The 18,363-nt window shown below is 38.6% G+C and overlaps 1 protein-coding gene across 8 annotated transcripts in view; it reads left to right on the forward strand.

Annotated features, from left to right (window-relative positions):
• The window catches only part of KCNQ (KCNQ potassium channel), a 51,488-nt gene that overhangs the window by 14,128 nt on the left and 18,997 nt on the right, over positions 1-18,363 (forward strand). For 3 of the 8 annotated variants that reach the window (XM_034329932.2, XM_076689447.1, XM_076689461.1), the window contains exons 1-2: positions 7,966-10,997; positions 15,109-15,664. The exons of 2 other annotated variants lie outside the window; for them this stretch is intronic. In XM_034329932.2, coding sequence (XP_034185823.1) covers positions 10,691-10,997; positions 15,109-15,664 — 863 coding nt within the window. In that variant the 5' untranslated portion in view covers positions 7,966-10,690. Of the gene's footprint in view, positions 1-7,965; positions 10,998-15,108; positions 15,665-18,363 lie in introns of those variants that run through there. 3 more of the 8 variants (XM_034329933.2, XM_034329934.2, XM_076689452.1) reach the window with 2 other exon arrangements.

Genomic DNA, 18,363 nt, shown 5'->3' on the forward strand with positions numbered 1-18,363 from the left:
ATAAACTAGAAACTGTGCGATGAAAGTTGATGTTATATAGAAGTGTGACTAATTAACATTTTCAGAAACATGCTCTTTTAAGAATGCCTACATTATTCAACGTCCTTTACGGAGTGCAAATTCGATACGGTTTTTCCTAAATCAATGTCACCTTCTTCAAGGTCTCGTCATACATGAATTTTTTTTTTTGTCCGAGACGAGATAGACGTATAGAAGTGTGACCCTGAAGAAATTATTCTTGACGTTTATTATCACGCCACCTTTGCATTAGCTGTTATCAATATAACAAGCGTAGAATTACAGTTGATACAAAGTCACGGTTGAAGGTTTTGCCCGATATGTTATTCTTGACATGAATTTCGCTAACGAGATCGAATCAAAACCTGCCATCCTGATGCACAATGTTTTGTTAATTTTTTCCTCGAGTTGTTAGAAAAATTGTTAGGGTGAAGGATGCAAAGTCTATCTATTTGGAATTTCTGAAAATGTCCAGAATTTTCAGTGCAATTATTTTGGGGGTCATGAACGGATTCTGTCGAAGGAGAAGCATTGGCGAATAACTGAAAACAAGAATAGAAGTAAATGTGAAGGATGTATCGGGTTGAGATGGACAGAGTAGAGGGCATGCTAACTACTAATATCGATTTTTTCTCTCTCTCTCTCTCTTTTTTTATAACGACACATATGAAAAGTGCACATTTACGTTTCCCTTTCTTCGTTCACCTTGGCGGCCCATTTTGTCATCTGTCTCTTTCTGTCGTACTATATCCAGGACCCTGTAACCTACTTCTTTTTAAGCTAAAAAAACACTGAAGCTCTTCCACGGTTACGTTTAAGACAAACTGCTAGTAATTAACTACGTTGGTCTTGCGGTAAATTGTGGATTCCTCTTTTTTTTTTTTTTTAAGATTAAATACAATTTTTTGCGCAGCTTTAGAATAATATTTAAAATGGATATAGGAGAATGGGAACAGGATTAGGAGGTAGGATAAATATTATGATAAACATTAGCATTATTTTTCATCGATCGTGACTAATTATAAAAATGATAGAAATTTTTAATGAAAAAAATTACAATACAGGGGCCGAAGGCCATCAATCCTTTTTTAATTACTATAAATGCTACTGAAATGAGGATATTTAAGCGATTCTGTGATCGTTGTTTTGAACGTGTAATGCGTTCAAGATGAAAAAGCCAACCTGCCAGAAAGCATTATCGATGAACACGTTCCGTTGCCGTGATTGCCTCGATAGGAAGGCACGATAGACTTGCGAGATTCCAATATCGTGTGAAAAGGATTTCGCTTTAAGTTTGGCGTAGAATATCGAGGAAACGAGTAGTTGTGCCGTATGCTTTGTGCTCGCGTGTCAATGGCACCTATTACTTTCGTCTTGCAATTCTTCTTGAACGTTTAGCAAAGCTCCTTCGCGGAGGATTTTCCAGTGAAATTGCCTTTTAATATGATCGAGAATAAATACAGTGAGAAAAAAGTAAATTTTATTTCATAGTATCAGTACAAAATTATAAAACATTTATTATAATTAGATAACCTTTTATAGAATTTCTAAAATGTAATTAAAATTATTCAGATTAGACGTAGGATCTTTTGATATTAATGTTCATTCAACATGCTTCCCCTTTATTTTTGTGGTAATTATTTGACACATTGTCGGTTAAATTGGTAGCACATGTTATTGGATAGCAGTCAACACGTTGAGTAGATCGTTAAGTTAGAAGAGACAGCTGGTAACCTGTTAATTCTTCGATTAGATACGTGTGTGGGTTAACAGTGCACGTGTCATCGTGGAAAACGAGGGCCATGCGCAGCGAGAAAATTATTGTGACACACAGGATGGACAGCACGCGAGGCTTGGTGATCCGCAAACAGCGAGACACCCATTCCATAAAAGCCGTCCATCAAGCATCAATAATGCAGAAGGGTCGTGGTGTGGCCTTGCCGCGAGATATCGAACCGTGTGCGAATATCGATTCTTTCCATCCCTTGGCACCGGTTTAGCCTATGTTACAAAGTAACTTCTCGCTGTTGCGTTCGCCTTGCGGCTCTGCACTTTTCTCCCTTTTTTACCTTGTCAACTTTTCTTTTGACCATCTTCTTATGCTTCCTTCGAATGATGTTCGTATGCTATTTCTATTTCAACGAGAATAAAATCAATCGCTTAGATATAAATCATAGTTTTGATTTATATCTAATGATATAAATTGCATCTTGATTAGTGCATGAATCACGCGTTAAGTTCGTAACACGAAATGGCAGAGTTAAACTACAATTTCGTGGGTAATGAATGTTTTATCGGACGGAAATGAATAGAGGTGGATGAAAGCGTTCGAAAATTTCTCGGAAATTCTTCGTCCGAACGAAGATTTTTCGAAGGAAAATATCAAGGCGCTGCCTCGAGCTACGGCTTTCTTGTGAAAAATCCTGAATCAGTTTCCAGTGCTTGGTATTAGTTTCTGTTCTTTTCAATCTCCTACCAAAGGTTACGTGAAATCATTTGTAACGATGCATTGTGCTCGTTTATAGAAACTACGGAATAATTCACAGGTCTTTTGATTTTGTAATTCTTTTTTCTGGCAGCATATTTCTTCAATTTTCGTGAAGAAATAATCAATTGGCTTTTTTAAAATGCTTCCTAATTTGTTTATTGAAATCGTCAGGGAGTCGAGAGTTTTTTCCATTTTCATTTTTCAATCTCATTTCGTCATTGGCCTTTATAAATTCTGCATTGTAGCTTTAACGTTCTGCGTGTAAGGTAGGATTTGCTAGGTAAGATTACTGACGAGTCCATTAGCGGGTTCACGAAGAAATGTGCTTTCCTTGATCCTCTTTCTTTCCTTTCCTTCTTATTCTGTCTCCTTTCATAAATTTCTCCAACCATCAAAGAATCTCTTTCACGTTTCAAAGCCAATTTATGTATCTTACGGTTCATAATAACAGTTGCTCACCTTTTAACACCAAAGTTCTCGTTTATCTCTCTTCTAATATTCATTAATTATTAAAAATATCTATAACAAAAATACGAAATAATAACCTAATTATTCTATATTTTTGAAAGTAAGTAATAAAAGTATTCTTCACTCTTTTAATATAGCTGGTTGCCCCTTTTCTCTAAAAAAAAGCTACAAATCAAATACATTTTTCAAATGTTTCATTTGATTAATTCCCTCTGTAAAAGAAGTTTTTTCAAAAACGAGCAATCATGGAATCCACTAGTTCCTTGCTAATAAAATGTACCCGGATAGGAATCTCTCCCTAATTGCTCGAACTGGTGCAAACGAATTTTTCCGAACGAACGCCGTTGAAAAGCGACCCGTACCTTTTCACAATTTTCCACTGAAAGTTCCGCGTCGATCGTTTCTCGCCGTGGAAAGAATACGAACCAGTTGGTTAGTTTCGCCGAAATAGAAATGTGCAGAAGCGCCCATTAGCGACCTGTTTGTGTACTCAAGTACCCGTGAAGTGCTACTTTTCCTCGTGCTACTTCATCTTCTAGCTGACCTCGCACCCATTGTATTCGAAGTGAAATGCATCTTTCCCGGGAAAGAAAGAAAGAAAAGAGGATAATTCTATATGAAAACGTGGTCTGTTTCTTATTCTACTTCAACGATGGAATCATAGACAGCCAGATCTTCACGTTTGCTTTGATCATCAAAGCAAACAAAGTTAGAATTAAGCTAATTAACTCTTCAACTGCTGGCTACGTAGTCCCAGGTTTTTGCGGTGCCAGTATATTTTCTGAGGAAAGATAAGAAAAACTATGATACCCCATAGAGTAAAACCAAATTTCATTTTATAAATTTTCTGCCGTTTCTTTAAATATTATAATTTTCGATACATGAAAATTATTGATTCAAAAGTTTGTGAGTCATTGTTTCTATCTCTCGTAAGTCTGGATCATAATTGATCCGGCCATCGTCATTAGAGGGTAGAAATCTGCGAAATTAAAACGCTATTATTCAGAGAACCTGCATCAGAAATAACAACCACCTCTCGAGCTTTCTTTACACTTCTAATTTGGCAGTGTGCTTCTATTTCGCAAAAATTTGAAAGAAGAAACGGAGAAAAAGCTTCGTTATGTATAAGAAGAAAGAGAGAAGTAGATGAGAAAATAAGCAAGAAGGAAGAACGGTTAGAGTAGGTCGCGGATTTGTTTGAGATCAAACACAACTGTTCGAACGAGCTGTGGCTCAACTGAATTTAACGCGAACTCTCACATTTTGCAACGCCGAATTTGGAACAAAAACTAAAGTCCTCGGGCGATACGTTTTCTACGACGTATACAATTTTCGTGTATAACAATGCACGCATGCATACATTCCCACGTCGATTGGGTTCGCGAACCAGGGTCATTTCGACTTTCTTTCGTTTGCTCTTGGAAAATATATTTTTTCACTTTGAAAATTGATACGAACACCGATGAACAGATAGAACTGTATAAAGAAAATTAAGTGTACATCAAACGTCGGTAGTTTTACTGTTAATTGATAGCTGAATTTTTGAAGATATCATAAAATCATGAATGAACAGAACACAGACCACAAAAGAGCCATTCCACCATGAAACGATTCTTCTGCTTAAGCAAAAGGAATGGTGTAAAAGAGAGCAGTTACAGTGACCAGGCATTCCAAGCGTTCGTTTATCCGCGGATACTGGCACAAATATCGTAACGCCAGTTTGTCACGACTCGCGATACGGTACACGCAGATGACGATAGTTAGCTAGTAGTTGGTTGTGAAATGCTAAATACCCTGAACGACCCGCGGCTCTATTTATAGAGTGGACGGGATCGATATCCGGCCGCTATAGGAGAGCACCGTCCGAGCCAGGCTAGCAGCTTCGAAAGGGAAAAAGGCGCGAGAAAGTCGGTAAGGAAAGCATAAATGGGGTACGTCAGGAGGAAAAGGAAGTAGAGGGTATATATATATGGTCCTGAAGCTTTTTATGCATCGATGCTTGCGCCAATTTTACCCTGCCATTTCGACTCGACGCCGGCCGACATGACGAGCCAATATTCCCAACTCTGTCTGTTGCACCTTTGTCAGGTCACTTGGACGATGCTGTCGAAGTTTCTTTGGATTTACCTTTACTTTTCAATAGATTTTCAATAGGCGATATCTTGTAGAATGGTTACTGTTTACCTCTGAAAACGAAGTTTACAGTTACAGGAATTTGTTGATATAATTGGCGACCAGCCATTATATTTGAATAATTTTAATGAAAGGCTAGTGCAGGTACTTTCAGTAAAGTTTGAGCTTTAAATTGATGTGTTGTAATTAGTATTTTCATGTACTTTTATGTTATCAACAACTTGATATTATTGAACTGCTGCCAGGAATAGATTTTAATAACTAGTTGCTGCATATTTTAGTCTATTAATTCGCTTCTAATAATGTGACTGATGTGGGACTTCGCGTGTCTACGTTTTACTAGAAATAATTGCAGAAACGTATTTAGAGCAACGTTACAATGATGACGCCGGTGTTCATACGGAATTGTACGCGCTGTAAATTTACCCTCGCCTTCCCGTAATTATGCCCTGATTAACCCATACACCTGCTTGCGAGACTGCCACTTAACGAACTGATTAAGACTCGGGAGAATAACCGTCGACCAAGCTGACAATATCTTAAATGAAAAACGCGAAATCCATTAGAAAAATTTCGTTCAATCGTAGACGACTGACACACGAAGCAAATAACGCATTTCTTTCGATTGTTCTCGTGAAAGGGAAGACCCAACCCAATAAGAACGATCAAATTTCCGCCTGTTCGATCGAGTTATCTCTCGATAAATAGCGTTCGATGTTTTTCATTTTATCGTTCATTCATCAGTTTCTCTTCTGACAGTTGTCTTGAATATTTAATCAAATCAATTAACCCTTCCCATAAGTTAATAAAACTTTTCTCATCTGCACTGGACCGTTTAAAAGGCTCGCCCAAGTAACAAGCAGAGGTGATTGTTAATAAATTGGATTTATTTTGTGCACTTATTGAATTCAGCGAGAAAATAAAATTACATAGAGAAGTCTGTGTCCTCGATCTTTCGATTCATCGTGGCCCGATACCTTTCCTTCCAACTTGTCTCAAACAAGGACCATTGGAACGATGGTTCAACGCTTTCAGAAGAGGTCACCGTAGTCGTTGTGCGAGGGGGTGGATGTCAACGGGACGAAAACTTGGGGGGGGGGGGTTGGGTAAAGTGCAGTCGAGCGAGCGATATGGTTGAAACTCTTGCCGTGGTGAACAGCAAAAGTTCTTTCGTAAAACGGAAGACTAAGCACGCTTTGCTCTGCTAGATGAATGACTGAACTACGGGCTCTGTTTCCGTTTCTCTTCTAGCTATTTCAACGTTTTCTTCCTTCTTCCATTTACTCATTTAAACAACTACCTATTTTTTGATTATCATCATTTTTCATTAGTATTTTAGTGTAGAAGATTTTTCATTATAAAATCGCATTGTGGATCCAGATTATAGTTTTATGTTTTAGATATATCGACGAGTTTAGTATGCACGTCGAAACTTGGATTTCGGTTTTCTCGAACGTCCGTCGTAAAGAGCGGCTTATTTATCGTACCAATTTGTCTCGTAATTATACTGCTGCTCTGTTACGTAAATCCGTGCTTAAATATCGTTGTACATGCATCTTGTACACTTTAGAGAAATTAGAACGTTTCTGTGAAGATTATTTGACAGTTTCAGAAAGTGAATTAAATACAGAGTCTGCTTTGCAACTGGGTCAATCTTATAATGGTGGAGGATACACAAAATTAAATGGTGTTAATGATTTCAAGGTTTTCTGAATGGAACCGCGTATTCTTTTCATTCTGCATGAAAAAGTATTAAGATATAATATTTAAAAAATCAACAGTTTATGTGATATTTTATTTAAATTCAAAAGCATTTTATGAAAAGTTGATTTTTTTAAATGTTGTACATTACTATTTTTTAATGAACTTACCCTTTCTGAAAAAATATAAATACTATGATTCGTTCTTTTTCAACCATTCAATATGAATATCTCGCTCTTGTGCCACAAATTCACATTTGATAAGTATTTTTTTTCGGGGGTTGTTTTTATGGTTATTTGGGGAGGGAGAAACACTTTTTCTTTCCATCGTACTAGCTCTAAATGTCGGCGATGTTCTCCGTCAGTTTCACGATCATATTTCTGACCATAGGATCAAAAATTCTTTTCTGTCGCTGGATAAACGAGCGATGAGTCCCTGTGGAATCGTTAAAGTGTCCCGCAACCCTTCTCGGATCACGGTAAATTTCCTGGCGATCGTCGAAAGGGAAATAAGTGTCGAGGAAAGTGCGTGCAATGCCACCTTTGGGGATTCCTGAGGGATTTTTAGATATAGGTAACGAAAAGAAAGGACAGGAAAATTGAAAATGAAATTATCATTTTTAGACTGAAAGAAAAAGAAACATTTTAGTCCTACAATTGTATCATCAATCGAATATTGACCAATTTTTATTTACGCCCCTTTTTTTGTGAGTAAATTATACAAATTGGTATTACGAAGAGGGGCTTCTTATTTCCTGCACGAAAAATGTTATTGCAATTGCAACGGATATTTATGCAAATGAATATCTGCCATATTCCATACGTTTTGCATATTTCATACAAACGACAGACAATTAAATATGTAACACATTTCGATTTTCCTATTATATCAGTTTTATTTCATATAACTTATGAATTATGAATTATGATTCATGATACGTCCATATTACGATAGTCGCATGATCAGTTCACGATACTGAATAATAATACCTTAAAAAATTTAAATAATGTCATTGATTTTAAAATAACATATCTGTTACGTACGAAATTAAATTGAATAGTTATTTTATTATTTAACATTTGTTATTATCGAATTACATATTATTACTAATCGTAACTACCGTTTGAAAATCTATGACTAATTGTTTTGAAAGACAGTCTATTCGAAAACAACGAAAGTGTCGAAACACGTTTCGCGTGTACGGCTCGCGCCAAGGGGGTTAACCGAACGAAAACACTTCTTCTGATTCGTAAAAGGGTGCGCGGCGTGGCAAGCAAGCGCCAAGTCACTGCTATTCGGGGTTACGGTGGGTGGCGGAACTACGGGGTGGCTAAGAGCCACAGTTGGTTGCGGGATGTCGTCCTGAGCACATTACGCGTATTCAACCTCCACCACGCGACCTCGTGATCCTCCCCCCCCCCCCCCCCTCGATGAGTTTGCGTGAACCATATATAAAAAAAAAGGTAAATAAATCTTGATCGTCCAGCGCTTCCGGCAAAGTGAACGACGAAACAGTGCGTGAACTTCTTCCTTATCTTTCCTCTTTCTCTTCTCCTTCGGTGAAATTTCCTGGTGAAAAGTGCATCATAATTTTACCGAAAAATTCTGTAATTTTGAAACATCAGTTGCTACAGGAATTCTGGATCAATGAATAAATTCAAGGATCTCTGAAAATTTGTATTATTTTTGAAAAAAGGATCAAACATTTCGTGAGATCGTCGAGTGGTAGAAAAGACGGGGACGAAATTGAATCGCGACCGATCTCCGTATTTAGATTTGGACGAAACGGAGCTGCAACGAAATAGCAGGATCTTAAATGTCAAACGGGGCTGGCAAGAGCCGCGGGAGCTTTCAATTAAAATTTTATCGGTCCGAGGGGTGGATTCGAGGCGAAACTGCAGCCGACCAGGCCGCTCCATAAAGTGTAATCCCGGCCGTTAAACACAGCTACCGTGGCGAGGATCGTCTCATAATTGAGACAAGGATCGAGGAGAAATCGCGTTCATTGCCTTATTATAATCTACGAATCTCTGGTGTTCGCCATGGGGAAAGAATGAACGGGTCGGCTGGTGAATCTCGTGAAGTTCGAGAAAATCCTTCGAATGAAAAGGACACAGGGAAGCTTTTTACCGGAATCGATAAAGGGTTTCGTAGATGCTTCCTTCAGAAATACGAAACGCTGAAGATATTATGAAAGGACCAGGCTGAAATATTTCGTTTTTCAACTGGAAGAATTACATGGAATATGCGGGACACCATTGAAACGGTACGGTGGATCGGGTTTAAATTCTGAACGGAATAGAACAGAATTCCTAGGCCTCTTCCGTTCTGGTTTGCGTTCTGGAAACTTTCAATTGGAACGTTATCGCGCGAACGAGGAAACTTTGGTATCTGAAATTTTCGGTCTCCGGTTCACTTTTCGAGTGAAACGCTTCAGAAAAACAGACGAAAGTTTCTCCGTAAATGTTTCAGAAAATCCTTCGTCTTTGATTACGATCCCACGAGCAATTTCGGAGTACACGAAAACGTACTCTTAGTCTGACAATATATATATATCCTTGTCGATTGACACGTGGCTGTTTAGAGGAGGAACAGCTTGGAAATCGTGAAAAGACCCTCGAGACGAGGCTCGAGGATCGAATGTTGGCTCTGATCGACGAGGGGATCCAGGACCGTTCGAGAATGCCAATCTGGTCGTTGAAGTTGTTGCGGGAAAGCAAGAGGTGTAATCCGTTTAAAAGAGTCTCCAGGTGAGTCTCTTCGAATTGTTACCCTCGACAGGTTCAAAGAAAAAGGAACATTCGAAACAGTGTTCTTCCTCGGTCAGTATTTTCATCGTTTTTTGCGAACCCGAGTTTAAAAAAAAAAAGAAAAAAATTGCCAGCGGTTAAAGGAAGCGACGAAGTATGCAACGAGAATTAATCGTTCCTTAGGGAACACGCTCGAAAGACAAGCGAAGGAAGCTCGGATAACGAGGAGCTTGCAAGAGGGAAGAGAAGTTCAGCCAGTGGATAATAAAAAGTACTCCAAGATTTCGAGATCGTCCAGAAGGAAAAGAAGAACGCTTCGGATGTTCAAAATCCTGCGATAGACACAAGATATCATCAATCGAGAAGAAGCTGTTCTTTTCCTTACCTTGAGCCATAAGGAACGTCCATTGAGAATAGAAGTGGTTCTCCAACTTCTAAGTCGAAAGTTGGAAGTACCATTAGGTAGATTACGTGGTATTAATTCAAAGTACAAAAAGAGAATTCATCTCCATCCTTTCTCGTCATGGGCAGGGCAAGTAGGATTCTGAAGTTTTCTTTAAATAACAAATAATAATAAAAGATTAAAGTAATGGGGCACTTGGACCTCAAATCATCCAGTTAATTTAAATTAATTACTCCTCGAACATTTCTGGCAGACCTGAAGCTGCTCTTTCAAAAGCTGTCCAAGGAATAGATAAACAGCACTGAAAGATGTATGATAAGTTTGAGATAAGATCATCAAAGATCATCAAAATTAAAAATAACCTTTTCTTCGTCCTCGTTACAAATATTCAAAATAAAATCACGAAGTGTTAAAAATTGCGAGTGTCATAGAAACCAAAGATTATCCACTGATCGATTAAAAATGTCTTAAACCTTCTTCTCATTTTCATAAAAATGGTCCACTAACAAGATGATAAGTGTTAAAAAATAGTGGGTGTTGACTCATGAAAATCAGTGTTTTTTTTTTTTAAATTACGGTGCTTTTCGTGGCGATAATAGACAAGATTAAAAGTGTACCGTGTGGCCGCGTTGGTAGACTTGAGACGACCATGGACAAAAAGGACAATCGGTCGGTCGTTCGACAGTTGAACGGAAGCTGGTCTCGCTGGAACAGCAAGACAATCTCGGGATGCTGCACGCTGCCATGCTAGGTAGCGGTCCGGGTCGAGGGAGACACGAATGGTATCCGGGATTTTATCTGCAACGTAGACGAATTGGATGCAGGATGAACCGTGGTGAACAGGAAACATTATTCAGGCAGAGCCGCCAGTTGACGAGGATCGTCCCGTCTCACGAGGACCTGGTGCTGAGCGTGCTTAAATCGCCCATCAGCCAACATCAGCAGCAACGACAACCGTATCATTCCAGTTATCACTGTCAAGAGCATCATGTTAACTGCCAAGGTCATCAAAATCATAAGAAGTGTACTCATACAGGTATATATCGATTACTCGATGAACAATTTCATTTCGGGAATTTTCAAAGACGTGCTTGTGTGGGATTTTTAGATGGTCTTCTGATAATTTTATGATCCTTTATGGTTTCCAGTGGTCCAGGTTTTTCGATATGGTCATTGATGTAACTAGGTTTGTCTGGGGTGGGCCAAGGTACTCAGCTTAATCCTTTAATTTTAGATCAGTTTCTAATGGCATGCTTATATAAAATAATTATTCATTCTCATGAAATTATTCAATTTCAGCAAAGGCTTTATTTGTCAAAATATTATTGCATTTGTTTTCCCGATAATATGAATCAGTATTAATAATACATAATTAATAATACAACAATTATAAGAAGAATAATATTCAATTGTGTCATAACAAAAGGGTTCCGCGCGCTTATTGATTGCAAATAAATATAACCATTGTAAAGGCTATTAATAGGGTCGCTTGCGTTCCTATGAGAGGTTTGATCTCCCATGACGAATTGCGGTGTCGAGGATCAAGGATCAACTTGTTCTATTCACGATACAACAACCGTGACTCCCATGAGAATTCTTAGCAAGCGAAATATCCCAGTTGATTATTTTTCATCGTGAAAGATAGATAATCCTGTCACGTTCGAAAGAAATATTTATAAAGAGCCCCTTTGCAATCACTTAAAGGTTAACAAAAAAAGGGAAATATTATAAATGATGTTTTAATTTTTTTTTTAATTTTTTCGTAACGAACCAGTAGACTAAAGGTCAAAAATGATGATTATCCGAAATAGTATTAGAAAATGTCGATACCAAACATTCTATAGTTTCATTTAAAGAAATAAACATAATTACCAAGCATGCCATTCCACGAGACAGTCTACCTCGCTGACTGCATTAATATTTCATCAAATGTAAAGCAGTGCTCAGAAATTTGATCATTAGTTCTCGTAGAATTATCAGTTTCAAAGAAACTTTCACGCTCATTGTTCCATTATGAATTACACGCAACAGAAGAGGGACCAACTTTTGCCTGTTATTAAAATTTGATAATCATACTTTGGTGATATACTCTAATTTAGCTCTGGGATAAATTTGTCTCTTCTCTAAGACGTTCCTTCTCTAAAGGAACTTGCCTGCAGCTGATGCTTTCGAACTTGAATTATTTCCATTCGTCGTTTCTAGCAGTGTTGGATTCAAGCATTCCATGAGACTTCCATTTGCGTATAATTCTTCGCTCAAGAGAACCTTTATTTTATTGGAACCTTGCAAAAATGTAGTTACCCTTCCGATTAAAATCTTCACTGTTCGATCTTGAATGAGTTAAGTTTCGATGCTCGTAAAACGATCAAGGATAGCATTTTTCAGAGGATGTAATCTACATAGATCGGAACGTAATTACTATATTATCGATTACGAGCATGGACGCCATTGACCTTTGTTGCCTCGAATACTAGAATACTAACTCAGACCAATGAGAATACTCAATGACATGAGAATACACAGATGACCGCTTTGAATATTAACAAATTCCTTGTCAACGTATCTTTCATGATTCTATTTCACGACGTTGCTATAGATTCCCATTGCAATATACAGTAGAATAATATCTTCAATAAAAATATGAAAAATAGGTCAACTTGGTGATAAATCTGCAATAAAATTTAAATTCTGTACATCGTAGAAAATTTCCAATGTAACAATCTCTTCATTGTACACAGTATCGAGAACCACATCGTTCACAAAAAAGAAGAACAGGAAGTTATCAAACATCTGGAAAGAATTTGGGTTACGAAACAACGGCAAGCAATAAAGTCAATACAAGAAAATATTGACGAAATACCAAGTTACTATATTCTTTCTTTCTTTTTTTTTCCTCTTTCTGTGAATGCTTTCTTCGATTGGCGAAGGGTGGTTCTCGATGAATATCTCGGGGCTAGCTATAGGTGCTCGAACTTCCGATTCTTCGTTCGTTAATGTCCCGGGGAAATTGCACGTAATCGTTGGAATTTATCTGAACGATATAGAAGCAAGCTGGTGTACGAAGAAGAGAGGAAGCAACGGCGATGAGCGTGCAGATAATTTCGAAGCAATTTATCGGGGTGGCGTGCGCGCGGGTATCTAACATCCACGTGCATGGGCTCGCCAATTCTTATTTTTATCTGCAACTAGCTTATCCGACGACTTTCGTGCAAAATTCTGATCTGGGATTTCGTTTAACACTAGCAGAACCAATTCTGTTTCGCCGTAAACTCGTACAATAGATTATTCGATAACATCAAAGTCTGCTAACAGTATCGAAAAAGGATCATTCCCAATAACCAGGAGGCTGCTTTTCCGTCACTATATTTTTTTAATCAATAGATGTCCTTTGAAGGCAGTCGAAACTCCTTTATAGAGTATTCTTTGTGTATCCACTTCGTCAGTTCAAAACTGGATCTACCTTTGGAGTGAAAGGTACTCTTTATTTTTTAAATTTGACACTTTGTTAATCTGTCGTATCAGTTTCCTTTTCTTTCAATTTTTAGATATTTCAATATTTGTATTTAAAATTGTAAATTTTATTCTAACAAAAAATGGTTTTTTGTATGGGCATTGAATTACTTGGAAGTTAAGTCTTCTTTAAAATTTGAATTTTATAAGAGTGGGTCGTTAAGAAAAATATTCACCAAGTTCATCTTGAATTTTACGGAGTTTCACGGGTAGTTGTTCCTCTACGATGTAGCAAAAAAAAAAAAAAAAAAACGAAGAAAAAGGAAAAAACAGCTGTTCCTAATTACAATAGAACGTCAGGTGGAAGATTTATTACAAGGTACGTGCGATTCAAAGGGCAAACGAGCAAGGAAATTAGACGGAGCATCGATCGAACTGGTTCCAGCGATAAATAGACGAGCCTGTTTGTCGAACAGGAATTATTCAAATATTTGAGCAGCCGAAAGCTGGCCTTTGCAATTCTATGTATAAGGATGGAAAGGTCGCGTTACATTTGCCTGTGTACTATAAAATGGGGTGAATTAAAACACTTCTATACAAAAAGTTCCTTATATCGATTGGAAGGTAAATAAAAATCAGTGCTGGGGAAAATTTGAAATTTATCAATGATAGGTTTCGAAGATAGGTCACGTTCAATCTACATCTTATTTTCCATTTTTTGTTCTACCTCGCCACATGGATTCTCTTGCGGTACCTATCTGCAGACCCGTGAAGAGAGTGGTTTTTCTATTTAGTCAGTGGCATAACGAGGACAATGAAAAATGGTCGAGAGATTCGATTATCGACCACGTACGAAGCAGTGGTGGCTATATTTCTGAGCATCAATTGAAGTAACGAGATTGCTCGACGTGTTCCTGTGTAGGCTAACCGCTTATCTGTCAACGTATATCAGTGTTAGCTGAGTGAATATCGGTGGACACGAATTTTCCCATGAGATTTTATAACTAAACGAAAGGTGATAAGTTGGACAAACGAACAAATTGCTTAAGTACCGTAAATAAATTCGTGCCATTTCTTCGCACAGCATTTAGAAAAAAAAAGAGATTGTCGGTCGTTATGGTTATAGCCAGAACCTTCTCGACGACCCAACCACCGACGTACGATGGTTAATTGGTTAATAAATTAAAGCTGTAGACGAGGGAAAATCTTTGAACCGCAACCAACAGTAAGGTTCTTTCATCTTGAACCATCCTGTCGATCGATAAACCTGAAACCCTGAAGCTCGTTTGGCCAGCAATTCGGCTTTTCCTTGTGTTGCAAAATTCAGACCGCATAAACCGCATCAAGCTGCCAATATACCATGGCACTGACGATGAGAGACATCGTGTCGTTAGCTTGTCGTCAATGGAGTTCCGTTTAGTAACGCATCGTTGATACTGCTCGAAGGAAATTCCGACTTCGTTTGATAAAGGAACGCGATGCTCTGAGAGGATCGTTTTAACAATAGGCCGTTTGCGATATTTATTCATAATTATCGGAAATTAGGAAGAGTTTAAGTTCGCTCGGTATTCGTGTAAATCCCACACAAGCAATCGTCGATTAAGCATAATATTGTCGCGCGATCGGATAACGAGGTTCGAAAAAAGATGTCGTGTTTCGAGCCCAAGACAAGCCGGCAATATCCTGGAAATGCCCAGGTGAGAACAACGACAGTCTTCCACGAAGCAAGGACCAATGCTCTAGGCTCACGGAGAAACGATCGAGTGCCGCGGCCGCTTACGCTGCTCTTCAGGGCAGCGAGGACGAGCTGGTGGCCGAGCAGGGCCTCGAGTCGGAGGACACGGCCCTGAAGACGCCTGGTAGCGAAACGGAGGACACCGAGGACAACGGCGGTCAAATGGACGAAACATCCTCGCCCGGGCGTCGTTTCACCTTCCTCAGGCGTTTCCGGTCGCCGCGATTCGGCGAGGCACACCACAAGAGGGTGCCCACGCCGATGAAGAGGAAGTACCGTAGGAAAAAGAGCAAAGACGATATTATGAACAGTGATATGAATGCCACTGAAGTTGAACCGCCTAGTTTGAACCAAGCCGGTGTGCCTGATCCTTACTATCCTATCTATCTGCCCATCGATCAGGCATTCAAGGCTAAATACGTGTTCCATCATAAGAAAGGCAAGACGTTCCAGGAGAGGCTGTACGTGTTCCTCGAGCACCCTGGTGGATGGATCTGCTTCATCTATCACTTCACTGTGTGAGTATCATCGGGTTCTTTTACACGTTGGGCAAGTCTCCTGTTGAACTTGATGAGACTCCTGGGATAGTAGATTATTCCTATACAGGACACTTAGGTGATTAATACTAAGAAGCCATTTACAGGATGAGGGGATTTTGCAAGTTAGTTAATCAGTATTAGATTTCTTATTAAAACATTTGTTAATTCTAAGAAAATTATTACACTTCTTTCGATGTAACTTAATCAACGTCAATCGTGATCCAAATTTATAAAATATAACATATACAAGGACATTAATTTAAAGTTAAATTTTTAAGGAACGGTGTCAAATTTAGGAAATGAAAAATGGCTCTCTCCATGGTCCATCGTCCAAGGATTTTGATAGTAATTTTTGTCTGCCATATTGAAATAATGAAAATGCAATTCTAATGGACAAATATGTATGTGTATATCGACGATCGAATAAGCACGCTCTGTTGGAATATAAACAGCTCGGTTTCTCATCGCAACAAGTGATGGGAAATTCTTTGTGCCAGCCGAAGAGACACGTCTGGGTCCTTTGACGGCGATTCTTCGACCAGCGAGTAAATATCTCGCTCGTCTCCATTGTTCGATCGTCCTGTTGGTCCGTTCTCACGATAAAACGTGCCGGAAGTATTCCTCGAACGCTTCTGAAAATCCCGATAGCGAAAGCTCTTGCGAAGGCAACCGTGCTACGTGTATTTCTCGAATCAACCTATGCCGGATTTTCACCCTATTTCGCGTTCAACGTTCACCGCTTCTATGTCGCGTGAGTGCGTCGTCGATACTTCCGGTTCCCGTTTAAAGCCGTCCTACTAATGTCGCCGATACGCGTTAATAATGGACACCCAATAGCCTATTTCGAAGAACTTGAAACGATTCAATTTGCTGTAATATTTCAAATTAATGCGATATACAAATATGTATTTTTACTTTTAATAAGAATCACTGCGATTAGATGCAGGCTAAAAGGAGTAGACAAGTCAAAAGTGTTCTCCGTCGCGTCTTTATCGTTCGAGCAACGTTTTATTTCCGTTCAGATATCGTAAAAGTCTATCTTTGATCCGCCCACTGTTCACCAACTGCATAAGTATCAAAATACTCGTCCCATACATTATTCAACGCGACCGTTTTTCATTTTTCACTTCTTTTTTTTTTTTTCATCAAACTTGCCGTAAAGTGGTGCAACCCTTTAAATAATTCATTACGAAAACAACGTACATAGTTGGACGGTATCGAAGTCGATCGATCGCGTGGATACTTACATTTTTCTCACTCTATTTGTACATAAATTTTTTTCAATCATAATGCGATGAAAATGATTCTTCTTCGACGTTTAATCTTACAGGGGTGATTTTTCAAATCACATTGAAAATTTGGTAATTTTTCTGATTCGCATTAATTTTGCAAGTATCCAAACCAAAGCCATCGAGATTTTGACGAGAACCGTCACGATCGGAAATTACCACGAAAGTGTCTTTCATTTTGTCGCTGTACACTGATGTCGAATGCGTCATTCATTTCCGGAATTGTGTGTCCGCTTTTTCACATACCGTCAGAACACGAACCGCATAATTTATTTGGCTTTTAGTCTGAATTTTCCTTTGCTTTCAAAAAAGTATTGGTTCACTCTGCTGAAATAATATTCAGTTTAATTAAACTCACAAACTCGCATTATTTCTTAATTGTTTTTAGTGAATGTATGAAATATTTGATTGATTTTTCAACTAAAAAGTTATATTCTCTTACGTAGTCTCGGTATGGAGCATCAATCAGCTCTTCATAGCGAAGAGCTACTCGAGAACTTAAACCTTCTCGGTCGAGCAGCTTCATTAAGTGGTATGCGATCGACGCATTATAAATGACACTTCTCTCTTTGATCTTCCAATAACGATTTATCTACTTCAACAGAAGATTATTATAAAAACCGATCTTCCGCGTTAGAATTAAAAAATTATAAGTAATTTTTCATAAACCATTTATAGAATCATTTTTATTAAACTGTTATCTTCGAATAGATACGGTGAGCATGCTATTTTATGATACTTTTACGTCATCGAGTCACGTCGGACTTGTCACGTTTCGAAATTGACTATTTGATATGCAACACCCTAATCTGATAGATCGGACGTCGGTGTGCATCGGTAGGTAAAAAAATAGGGAAAACGAGGCTGAACGTGGACAATTATCATAGTAGGTCGGCGAAGGTGACCCGCAAAACCAGGGTGGCCCAATGGGTGCACGTCAGAATTATAGTCTCCCGTCACGCCATCTTAAAGCGTGTTTCACGGTGAACGCTTCGTTAACGCAGCTCTCGTCGTTACTTAACGAGCTATCGCCTGCTAATAAATTACTTACCTATAAAAGCGGACGAATCCGCCGCGGCTTTGCAATTACCACAGCCTTTGGATTTACTCTCCCTCGTGAAATCAAACGTGGCTTATTCGAACGTTAACATTTCGCTCAGCTTTGATCCGCAACTGATACGAAAATGCAGGCTACATTTTACGAGGAACGATGAAACGTAAACGTGGATGTTTACAAAATCCTCCGTTCGATCGATACGAAGTGTGACTGGTAAATGGTCAGAATGATATCTCCCAGTTTACATTATCTTGTAACTCCGACTCCTGGCGATCAATCTTACTATAAAACAGAGAAACAAGAAATTGTAATTGCCTCGAGGCAAAACCAGG

The sequence above is a fragment of the Osmia lignaria genome, chromosome 2, assembly GCF_051020975.1.
Source record: "Osmia lignaria lignaria isolate PbOS001 chromosome 2, iyOsmLign1, whole genome shotgun sequence".
NCBI lineage: Eukaryota > Metazoa > Arthropoda > Insecta > Hymenoptera > Megachilidae > Osmia > Osmia lignaria.